Source organism: Nilaparvata lugens, chromosome 2 (genome assembly GCF_014356525.2).
Source record: "Nilaparvata lugens isolate BPH chromosome 2, ASM1435652v1, whole genome shotgun sequence".
Classification (NCBI taxonomy): Eukaryota; Metazoa; Arthropoda; class Insecta; order Hemiptera; family Delphacidae; genus Nilaparvata; species Nilaparvata lugens.
In genome coordinates, this window is record NC_052505.1 from 5,567,459 (window position 1) to 5,580,477 (window position 13,019).

The following is a 13,019-nucleotide window of genomic DNA, read 5'->3' on the forward strand; positions in this document are numbered from 1 at the left end:
TGTATCATGGAATGATTTAATATCCACTGGAATATGAATACACTTTACATTTCCACACCAAAAGTATTCGATTGATTCTCCGTCGTAAGCGCTAACAGGAATTAATATACACGATGACATAAAACACGATAGAGCTACAGGTGGAGAAATAAGACGATAGTTCTAAATTGGTTTAGTCAGTTGAAGCACAGAATTAATAATAGCAGATTTATTAATTAATTAATTTATTATAATTAATTTTAGGAGATTTCTCTGGTTGAAGCCCACAAATATTAGCCATGGATCCTTGACAATTTGGACTTCTATAATTTGTATTTCCTTGTAATTATCTCTTCAATCAAAGGAGCGATTTGGTTTTACAATTGCACTGATGAGCAAATAGAGATATATTGTGGATTGTGCCAGTTGCACAAAAGCCAGTTAAATTTCAATTGTAAATTATTCCACCAGAACCAATTAGAGAAGCTGTCTTATCAAAAAGACCTTCTCTGATTGGTTTTCGTGAAATAATTCATGTTTAAAATTTAACCGGATTTTGTGCAACTGGGCTATTGAGCTCCAACATGCATTTGTTAATATATGTTTAAGGGTGATCACTTTAAGAGCTAAACACCTCTGAAATTATATATTTTATAAGTTCAAGAATTGCAACATGGACACTGTATTGGGCTTTGACTTTTGAGCATCTATTTGAACATCACTCTCTCAAATGCACCCAATTTCAACTGCTTCACCTGTGCTGGTACTTTTGAAGAAGCATACTGCTGAACTCCTGTAGCATACCTGCAATCTCAGTAGGTGAACCCTGGGAATGTCAATCAGCTCTCAGATGCCTGGTGTTGTAGTGGTGCACATCTGACAGGGTTTCCAAGTCCTATTGATTACTCTGTATCTACATCAGGCAGAGAAAAATGGAGTGGCTGACAACTGTCAAAATACCTAGCCTAACAAAAAAAGGCTTGCATTCTGCATGATGTTCACTTGCAGTCGTTATCCAGGCAGCCCATTTTTATAGATTTAATATGTCCAAAACCTTAGCTGAACGATCTCACAAAAGTAGACCATAAGTAATATGTCAGTGGAAGAGGGTGTGATACATCATGACAGCAACAGGAAACAAACTCTGGACAGTTTCTTGGTCACTCTCTTAATGTGGCCAGACTAGCTTAGTCTTATGCCCAAAGCAAAGCCTAGCTACTCCACAGAGACTTGATGACCAGGCATACATCATGACAGGCTACATATGATATGCTGGGTTTTGCTTTCATTCAGCTTGAAGTGATGATTAATCTGGAACCAAAGGGTTGATGACTGCAGATGTTCTGCTGAAATATAACACCAGCTGAAGGTCTGCACCTGATGATATCAGTGATGTATCATCCACAAACAAGAGAGTTGAGTTACTGCTGTTCAAGTCATTGATCATTTTATGAAGGGGATTGGCTCCATTATTGAACCCTGAGGCACTTAAAAATTCACAGGGAGTAGAGAGGGAGCTGCCCCACCCAAAGATACCACCTGTGCACTCCCGTCAGGTATAAGAGTCAAAGGTGGATAGAGCAAAGTCGTCAACCCCATAGTATTTGAGTTTATTGATGAGGATGTTGTGTTCAACATAATCAAAGGCTCTGTTCAGGTCACATGGAGCAGTGACAAAGACTCATCATCCTTGAATACAAAATAAATCTGCTCATCTACTCGATGCACAGAAACAACAGTAGTCCTCCTTTGAAATCCAAACTGCATGCTGGAGAAGAGACCACGACTCTCAAAGGAGTACTCAGGTTGATGAGGCTTGATAACTACTTGATTCACCTTTCCAAAAATTTATGTCATTGATATTGGCCTGAAGCTGTTCACGCTCTGGTGGCACCCCTTCTTGTATACTGGAACAGGCCTTGAAGTCTTCAAAAAATCTGAAATGATGCCAGTTTTCAGACAGTCATCAACTGTTGCAGAAAGATCTGCAATCGCATCTATCACATCTCAAAGCATGTAAGCAGACATTCCATACACATCAGGACTCTTCGAGGGCTTAAAAGATCATAATTATCTTTCTGAGGACTAGTAGTAGAATATGGTGGGCCGGAAGAAAGAGAGACATGCATGCATAGGTAGAACATGTGCAGCTAGCAGCTTAACAGGATTCTCAATAACAGGCAGTTTGCTCACTATGTCGTTCACCAACTCAATGAAGAAACGATTGAACACATCAGGTCTTGCAAAATTTAGCTGCCTTCTTTGCAGGGATCCATATATGAGTTAATCACCTATCATGCTGCCTTACAGTGATTTGGCATATTTTCAATTGTTGCTGCTGTTGCCAGCTTCCTGGCCTGCTCTAACTCCTTTTTTAGATCGACGTTGCACGTTGCAAGTCATCAATATCTTTCAATGTCATAATCATCTCTACCATCACACCTGCTCTTCAGAACAAACATCAGTCTTTTCAGTCCAGCAAGATCATCTTCATACCACTTCTACTGCCTTCTCACATACAGTTTGGTCTCCTATGTGGTCCCTGAGAGCGATGAGGATTGGAGATATCTGGAAAAAGTTCGTTAATTCCGCTTGGAAGTGAGTAAAATATTTCCCAACCAAACTAGTGTCACTTGGATCTCGCAGCACAGGATCCCAGGTGGTATTTACCATATCTATGAAGTGAATCAAGGTGGTCTCGCACAGGTCGTGATCGGAGATATTTTAGTTGGCATGCCAGGCAGGCGATGCATCACTCACCATGGTAGAGCCTGATTTTGAAAAGGTTGACATCAAAGCAGAGTGCAAAGCAGGAGCTGATTTTTTTCTAAATTTAATTTTAATTCATAGGCCATGGTCTTATAGGGGGTGGTCACTGGTCACCCCTGGTGTAAGGGTGACCATGAGTGAAATTCACTCACTAGTTTTTAATTGCATATTTTATGATGAAAAATAATTTGCAATTTGGTAAAATTTACTCAACGTTATCAGGCTATAGTGTGGTCCACCTTATAATGGCAGTGGATAAAGATAGAAGAAAAGCGATGCCGATTTTCTGCATTAATTAATTATATTTCTACACTGTCAAAAACATAATTGTCATCGTTGTGGACCTAGAAAAGGATAGTACCACGGGCTTTGTCGAATGATATACAAGGAAAGAAAAACCAAAGTTGATCAAATACTGTCATTATAACGTGGACCTCACTATAGGATTAAACCAGTTTTCAAATATATCAATTACAGCCACCTTCTAATCGAGCAAACAAAGTTATTCAGAAAAAGGTTGATCAATATAGGAAACATCTATACTTTGCTTATTGCTGACCATCTGTCTGTGATCTCTGATCAAATTATGAAATAATAAAATAAGGTTATATAAATTTAAGCTAACCTAAACGTGTGATAAAAATTTATTATTCATTACTCTTGTTTTAGATCAAATTGCTTTTGAATTTTAAATAAATTTGAGACATTTTAAAAAGATGAAACATTTTGTATCTTACATCAAAGTTGTTTATCAAAGTCTTATCAGAATTGAATTTTGTTGATAAAGTTGCTTCTGAAAACAATAAGTGTTTTCAGTGATAACACTGATTTCATATGGAGATGTTCAATTTCTATAAATGGGAAACAATAATAAGGAATCTTATGAACTTCTGGCACGTTTCACGAGTGATTCAGAATCGGAAATCCCTGAAGTTTTGATACCTACTAAAAAGAAAAAATTCAGAAGGTTAGTTATTAAATAATATATTATTATATTTAATATTCCTGCCTAGAGTTATATATGTACATCAAAGAGTCAGTATTAATAGTTGATGCTGTTAGAATGATCATTTAGTGCAGCTTACCATAGCATTTAAATTATTAGGTACCTTAAGGTAAGTTACCAGTAGCATAAGCTATAATTATTATCTTTCTTAGAACTCTGGTCAAATGTAAAGAAAAATTGTCATTTCATCAAACTTTGCATGGCATATGCAATGAAAAGATAACATACATAGGACCAACACAACACATCTCACAGTACCTGTACCTGGGAACCATGACCATATGGAATTTAGCTTAACACAGCAACAAACTCGAAATATACGAGTTTTACAGTCAAATTATTTAACTAGTATGGTACTTATTCTCCTTGGGGAAAGCCAGAAAAATGAAGGAAAATAAGGAAGTTTGAGTAAGAGAGTCCTGGAGAGAAAGAGTTACGGCATCCCCAATAGGTTAGATACGCCCAACTAATTGTAAATTAATGAGATTCCAAGTTTACTAAAGTGCTAATCAATTCTATAATACTGTAACTCAATTGAAGAAAATTCCAAAATAATTGCTGTCAACCACGCCGAAGACTTCTGCCGCTGCAAATAGGCTATTGTCAACGAGAGTAGCATTAGAGTTACCTTGAATAACCTTGAATGTGTAATTCATAAATTACGACTGTAGCTGAGCTGTATCAGTTGCTATAGTTTTGATAGTGGACATTATATATTATAGACTATACAATAAAATCCAGTTATAAACTGTTGATACAGTCGTCCCGCTAGAGTAGTAAAGTCATCACTTAGGAATTGAACCTTTAGAATAAATTTTGATGAAAGTTACTATGCAATGATAAGTCTCTATTTCGGGAATCGAACACGGCACCTCCTATTTGCCGAGCCAAGGAGCACGCATACGGTCAGAAGTAAATAAAAATCACGATAGGCTAAATCAAAAGGTTGAGGTCAACTTTATAATGACAGTAAGTTATTCGATTATTATCATTAGTGTTGCTATTCTAATCTAACATTCGACAAAGTAGAGTTCAGCTAAATAAAGACAAAAACCTAAGGATCATCTTCAGCTTGTCACGAGAGCTGCGTTACCCTCAAAATCCATTGAAGCTGCTCGGTTTTGTCTTGTGCTCTAAATTCATATCATAGAGGAACAATAAAGTAAGTAGATATCCCATGGTATAGGGAGTTTATGTCGTAGCTTTTACTGTTATCTCACGTCGATTATTGTAGATTTTTACTGTTTTCGTCGGGTGAGAGTGTATGAACGGCACAATATGAGAGACTACCAGTCGTGATGTAAAATGCCTGGGCATTTATAAGTCGGGGCAAATGCCTGATATAAATGCCCGGGCAAATGCCCAAAACCCATAAATGCCCAGGCATTTTGGGCATTTATCTCTTTTAAAGACAAATTAATAATGTTTTAGCCATTGTATGTACATAGATGCATTATATATATTATATATAATAACACAAATGAAAACAGTAAAATATAAATTGAAAAACAATAAGAAACTTACATTTTGTGAGCTGGAAACAGCTTTCACAGTTTCATAGGATCACAAGTTTCTTAGTGTTTTTACACTATATTTTACTGTATTCATTTGTGTTATTATTGACTGATAGTGACTTTTGTGCTTTTTTATATATGTACTTTTTTTAGTAGTTTATGCAACGGTTGATTAAGACGGTTTATGCAACGGAATGAGAGCCTTTAAACCACGAGTGAGATGTAAGTTAGAGCACGAGCAAGCGTAGCGCAGCGAGTGCTCTAAATATCTCACGAGTGGTTTAAAGGCCTAATACAACCGTTGCATACACTATTTTATCTACAAAAATACAATCAAAGATCACAGCACAATGGCTGCTCAGACCCCCCCCCCCCTCGACTATCAACCGCACTCAATACTCACTGTTCACACCATATGAAACTCCTACAGCAGTCTGCAGTCCTAACTCAATCCTTCAAATGTTTTATTCAAGCTAGATATACACCATTGCCATTAAGTGTTATTGACAATTGCACAGGATAATTAAATTATTATTAACAATACTTGGGTATTGTTTTTTTAACATTTTTTTATCAAACATATTATAGGCCTACACATCAACAAATTAAGGCATAATCATAGAAATTAAAGTACCCTTTGCTTTTAAAATTATTTTATTTAAGCACTTAATTTTAAATGCCCTCAGAACAACTGCAAATTAAGGCATTTTTATTTCATCCAAAAACTTTACGTTTAATTAATAGTTTATATTATGTTTTAGAAGCTCTAGTAACAATAAAAAATAGTAAAAAGTAAAAAAAGACACTTTTCCATAAATGCCCACATTTTGGGCATTTAAAACTGCTTTGGGCAAATGCCCGGGCAAATGCCCATTTATAAATGTCCTGCCCACTGGGCATTTGCCCAACCCACATCACTATACCAGTGTCACACAGCTTTAAGGGAAAGAACTACGTGGACTATCGGCGTGAGATAACAGTAAAAGTTACGACATAAACTCCCTATACCATGGGATATCTACTTACGCTATTGTTTCTCTATGGTCATATACAGCAGGTAATCAGCCAACTCTCCCCCATTTGCTTCCTCCTGCTCAAGATGAGGGGCCTGGTGACTGAGAAGTACCTTGTGATTATGTATCACGCTCTCGTCCATTGCCACATCACCTATTGATTGCTCCTTTGGAGTCACTCGGCAGGAGCTGCTGAGGCTGCAAAAGTGGGTTGTGCATAAGTGAGAATCTTAACAGGCAGCGACCATCTTGCCCGCTGCAAACCCATCTTTTTCTCGCCTTGGTGGACTGACGGTCATCAGCCATTACATCCTCCTATGCTTGGTGTATGTCAAGAGGATTCTACATAATTGAAATACGATCTGGCTTACGTTGCGGAGCTAGAAAGTGATAACGCCATCTGCTTTGTCGAATGATAGTCAAGGATAGCTCAACACCAATGTTAATCAAATACTGCCATTATAACGTGGACCTCACCATGGTATATAGAAGAAGATAAATATTTTATTTTCATCTAAATACCGTGGAACTTACAACCTTACTGTAATAGATGGAAGATTGCTCACAATCTTTCTTGGTAATTAAAGATGGTCTTGACTAATGATTAAAATCCTTTTTTCGTTTATTCAAATATCTAACATTTTTGACGTATATGCTCATCGTAAATCAGGATCAAATTCTATGTTTCTAAATCGTTGAATCTTTCAATTTGTTCCAGAAAACGGAGAGTAAATGCATCTCAAAAGAATGACATGATTACAGTCGGGAAGTTTTGCTCATGTAAAGGACCGGGAAGCAAATTGTTGGTTGCGTTTATGACATGCTCTGTCCTCTTCGTTTGGGTGATCGCACTCACATGGCTTGCGTATGTTCTCAATGCTGAAATTCAACGACTTGACAGGACTGTGCAAAGTGGTGAGTGAATTTTTTATTATTCTCTTGGAAGAAAGTTGAAACTCGAGCTTCTAGACGATGTAATATCGTGTCCAAGGGTAAACGCGCACTAGCACGGCCAAGAACTTACAGCCAGGACAACCTGAAGTTATATGGAGCAACGCGCACTAGTCAGACCACGACACGACAAACGCAAGACAGACGCACGACCACAGCACTACACTCTGGTCGCACAGACCTAGCGTGAGACTGGCTTGACGTTGCGGCCAGGCTTCCATCAGCTGTTATAGAACAACGCGCACTGCCTAAGGCCAGTTTGCGACCAGGACTGTTGTTTTAGTACTTTTACAAATAAAACTGTCTTCTTGGTCTTGGTCGAGGTTTTGGCCGTGCTATTCCAGACCAGTACTGTTCTTGGTCTCGGCCGTGCTAGTGTGCGTTTACCCTAAGTGGTAGAGTGCACATTACTATCGAAACTTCGCCAAGTCAACAAATTAAGGCTGTGCAAAGGCTAAAAATAAACTTTCTACTCGTGATATTTTTCCAAGTTTTTCGATTTGTATATCATAAAGCTATCAAAATGAAAAAGTTTTCTCAGGAAAACATTTTTTTCCTATCATTACTTTTTGAGATATGAGCGACTGAAGTTTTGAATTTTTGGGACAGAACTTTTCAAATTTGGTACGATATAAATCCATGAGATTTAGAGGATGGATTCTTCATGGTATTGTTGATCTAGTAAAACAAAAATTTCCTGAAAATATCAATTTTTGGAAAAGTTATTCAATTCACCAGAAATAACCAAAAAATAACTCAACTGAAAGTTATTTTTGTTATTTTTAGTAAATTGAATAACTATCTTAAAATTTTATATTTTCAGAAAATTTGTGTTTTACTAGATCAAAAATACCATGAAGAATCTATCCTCTAAATCTCAAGGATTTATCTCTTACCGAATTTGAAATGTTCTGTCCCAAAAATTTAAACTTTAGGCGCTCATATCTCAAAAAGTAATGATCAGAAAAAAAAATGTTTTCCTGAGAAAACTTTTTCATTTTGATAGCTTGATGATATACAAATCAAAAAACTTTGAAAAATATCAAGAGTAAAAAGTTTATTTTTAGCCTTTGCACAGCCTTAATTTGTTGACTTGGCGAAGTTTCGATAGTAATTTGCACAGCCTTAAAGAGTCATTCTATTCTAATATCGGCTTTGCCAGATTTTCTGAGCAATTTTTTCAAATTTCTCATTCAACCATAGGAAGAAAAATGACGTGAAATTTCATCCTCAATATTCGAATGAGGTTCCACAGTAAGTAAATTCAAATTCAGATTTATTTATTTCCTCTTCAATGATACAAACATTTCCTCTCCAATGATACAAACATAGTATACAACTATTACTATCGCTGAATAACAGTAAGCACTGTTCGAGTATATGCTAAACTCCGCAGGCGATTACATTTTCACATTGAGGAGTTTTTGCAAATTGGCTTGCAGCTACTAAATTTCTGAAGCGTGCTTTCTTATTTCTGCCATCAGGTCCAGCTATGGGAATTTCTAGGGTGATCAAATTAGAGAAATTGGAGAGAACTGTTTGGCACCTTTGACTAGATGAAACTAGTCAAAGAAAAAAGTTCCAGGGTAATCAAAGAAAACAAATTGGAGGGAATTGTTTAGCTAGATAAGATTGGAGTCACGAAAAGACTTTTGGAAGGAATTTTTAGCTAGAAGAAACTTGAATCAATGCTAGCAAAATTAAGATTGGAGTCACGAATAAACATTTTGGAAGGAACTTTTTTTAGCTAGATGAAACTTGAATCAATGCTAGCAAAATTTCGGAAAAGTATGAATGGATGACATCTCGGGGATTCATATTATTTAACTCATTTTGGAAATGATGAAGGATTCATTACTTTCGTTTTTTTCATAAACAATAGGAGCTCACTAGGAAGAAATTATTCAATCAAAACTCACTTAATAATTTGAGCGTATCTTATACCAAATAAATTTTCAATACGATCGGTGAACGTAATAATAGAAAACGTCCCGTACTATTCTATAATAGTCTGCGAGAGAAGTTCACTTTCAAGGTCACAAAAAATCATATAGGCCCAACCAGATACTGGAACATCATGCTCTAAATGTTTTTGTTTTATGAGCAATTACAGGCCAAGAAAACCGAGAAAGACGTAGGCAATTATTGGCCAAGAAAGACCGAGAAAGATGTAGATCATATTATTGTTAATTAAATTTCCAAATAAATTTTTTTTTGAAATTACCACCATTCCATTAGGCTACCTACAATAATTTGAATCTAAGGCTCAACTCACACCTACGCGACTCAGGTCGAGAAGAGACTCGACTCTAGTTGAGTGCATGTGTTTTCAAATGAAGACAGTCGCGGAGACTAGAATCGATTGGTCTGAGTGTCACCATTTGGAAACACATGCTCTCGACTAGAGTCGAGTCTCTTCTCGACCTGAGTCGCGTGAGTGTGAGTTGAGCCTGGGTCAAAAGTCTCAACGACACTCAACAACGACAAATTTAAGCTTTTCGTCCGTTTTTTACATTTAAAAAATAATAATGTAGGTCTATATTATTAAACAAATTTTAACATTCGCACCACCCGATTATCTCCAACTTTCAGATTTTTTAAGCTATACTTAAATTATCAAGATGAAATGTCACATTCAAATCTGTAGTAGAATAAGCTATTTCAAAAAACTTGATCTGGTTAATTCCTAAATTAGTCCACTGGAAACTCAAGTTGAAGCTTATTTAATTCAGCTTGTAAAGTCAGTAGAATAATTCTTTCTCGATTGAGTGAGTAGATTGTAGAGTTATCGTATGTAAGATTGTCAACATGTAGTGCCAGATTCTCTTAGGTGGTGTAACCTACAGTAACTATGAAACCATGGTTTATATAGTTGACCGAGCGAAGTGAGGTCTAAGATTCAAGTCGACGGTTTTGCATTTCTCTTTATGTTTAAATGTTTATATGTTGCGCATTTACGGCGAAACGCAGCAATAAATTTCATGAAATTTGACAGGTATGTTCCTTTTTAAATTGCGTGTCGACGTATTTACAAGGTTTTTGGAATTTTTGAATTTCAAGGATAATATAAAAGGAAAAGGAGCCTCCTTCATACGCTAATATTAGAGTGAAAATCAGACTATAGAATTATTCATCATAAATCAGCTGTCGAGTGGATTATAAATTGCATGCCATGACGCATGCAATTCAATATCTCAATTTAACTTGGTAAAAAATCAGCTGCTGTGTGGACTATTAATTGCATGTCTCATTGAATGCAATTATTAAATGAACTAACGCATGCAATTAATAACTAAAATAACATAGTATTGTCTCTCGACCTTTCTATGCTGAACTCGGGCTGTCCTTTTGCCAGTATGTCTTGAAGGAGATTTGCTTTTGATGTTAGCTTTTTATACATCAACACCAACAGCCATTAGCTGTTTTCTCACCGATATCTCGCCGACACTACATACAGACAGGATTTACTCTGATGGACAATATAAGAGGAGGCTGTGGTTTATAACTGCGCGAGGTCTACTGTTCACAGAACTACTAGTTACTTTAGTGTAACCTAGATTGGTGAATACTCGCCAAAGATTTTCATTAATCAAAATGTTTGTGAAATAAAATCAGCAACTGTGGGATTGTTCACTACCTCCGTGAATAAAGCCGTAGTGCATTCGTGTAACGTCAGCACAGGTAGGGCTCCTTGACCAATAAAAACACTAGCTGATATAGATCAGCTGAAATCAACAAATTTCTATTGGTGTAGGAGCCCTACCTGTGCTGACGTCACACGAATGCACTACGGCTTTGTTTACGGAGGTAGTGGATTGTTCCTCTCCATTTGCAAAAATGTTGTAGTGGCGAGTGTAGGATATTGTGGTGAATCATCTGATATTTGTCACCTGTGATTAACAACCTGTTTCCAACTTGCATTAGTTTGTTTATAAATTGTATCAGTTTATTTTATATTTTCTCAGTTCAATTTTGTCATCTCTACATTAAAACATTCATCCAGTTTTTTATTTAATCTATTTTATCATAGGAAATCCACAAACCAAATTTCCTATAATATCAAACATGACTGATGTATGAAACATTTAATAGCTCTTTACAACAGCATGACTGGTGTATGAAACTTTTAATAGCACTTTACAACAGCATTGGCAAAGAAAATGCAATTGATAAAAAAACGTAATTGATGAAAAATAGTAACAGATTCAGGGCCGAATCAGGGTTCCATTATACTGATCAGTTATAATAAGCATTTTGTAGTGAAAATTAGTGTTTGCATAAAATAGAATATGCAAATCTATAAAATAGAATTTTATTGATGATTGTTACAAGACAGGCGACGATAAGCCGTCGGTCCCGACTACCTAGAAAGTAGTTGTCATCTCTCATAATCATCCCTCTCACTGAGTTAGTGGGGAGGATATTTTTAATATTCTTTCCGAAGAATGGACATTGATATGTCCAAAGCTCCGCCAATTTATGTAGATGTATAACAATATAATTATCTATTGTTATTATATTGCAAATTGCTTTTTTATATCATATACAGTTCAATAATTATTTTCTTAGTCTATATTATGTAAATTCATTTATAATTTTGCTGTATTGTAAGCTATTGTATATAAGTGTATAAGCCAGTATACATTGTAATCTACATAAATAAAGTACTCAATCAATCAATTACCCACGCACAAGCCTAAGAGCTTATGTGGACATTACCCTCAATATTATTATCATTAAAGCAATCGTAATATAAAATTGAGGCATGGTCAATCTATAGACTTCACTATAGATTGACCATGTTGTAGGTCGCTCATTTTGAGTCATTTGAATTATGACTCATTTTGAATTGAATTTTACTTATTTATTTAATTGCATCCACTGACCTCTTGTAAAAGGGGTATTCTGTCTTGTCATGTCTCTAAACAATCATGAAATGATTTTATTATCTACCATCATAGTGCCCTCGGAACTCCTGAGCAGAGTAACACATATGTACAGCAACTCTTTTTTCAACTCTATGACTAATCTTTGTAGCCTACTAGTAGTTCTGTGAACAGTAGACCTCGCGCAGTTATAAACCGCAGCCTCCTCTTACACTGTCCATCAGAGTAAATCCTGTCTGTATGTCGTGTCGGCGAGATATCGGTGTGAAAACGGCTAATGGCTATTGTGGTTGGTGTATCAAAAATGCTAACATCAAAAGCGAATCTACTTCAAGACATACTGGCAAAAGGACAGCCCGAGTTTAAAGCAGAGAAAGTTCGAGAGACAATACTATGTTGTTTTAGTTATTAATTGCATGCGTTATTGCACGCAATCAATAGTTCATTTAATAGTGTATAAATTTGCATTCAATGAGGCATGCAATTTATAGTCTACACAGCAGCTGATTTTTTACCAAGTAAAGGTGCGTACAGATATACGCGTCGCGAACATGAGCAATTCACTTTTAATCAGCTGACTATATCTGTATTTTTACAGAAACGTTATAAGATATAATCTGATATAAAAAGCTTGGCATCAGCTGATTAAAAGTGAATTTCTCATGTTGACGGCGCGTAAATCTGTACGCACCTTTACATTGAGATATTGAATTGCATGCGTCATGACATGCAAATTTATAATCAACTCGACAGCTGATTTATGATGAATAATTCTATAGTCTGATTTTTACTCTAATATTGGCGTACGAAGGAGGCTCCTTTTTCCTTTTATATTATCCTTGAAATGCAAAATTTCAAAAAACCTTGTATATACGTCGACGCGCAATTTAAAAAGGAACAT

General features: G+C 36.1%; 1 protein-coding gene across 1 annotated transcript in view; it reads left to right on the plus strand.

Moving 5' to 3' along the window:
- Positions 1-3,324: 3,324 nt before the first annotated feature.
- The window catches only part of LOC111051772, a 42,773-nt gene continuing 33,078 nt past the window's right edge, over positions 3,325-13,019 (plus strand). Inside the window, exons 1-2 of the mRNA XM_039420397.1 lie at positions 3,325-3,715; positions 7,000-7,196. Coding sequence (XP_039276331.1) covers positions 3,606-3,715; positions 7,000-7,196 — 307 coding nt within the window. The 5' untranslated portion in view covers positions 3,325-3,605. The remainder of the gene's footprint in view (positions 3,716-6,999; positions 7,197-13,019) is intronic.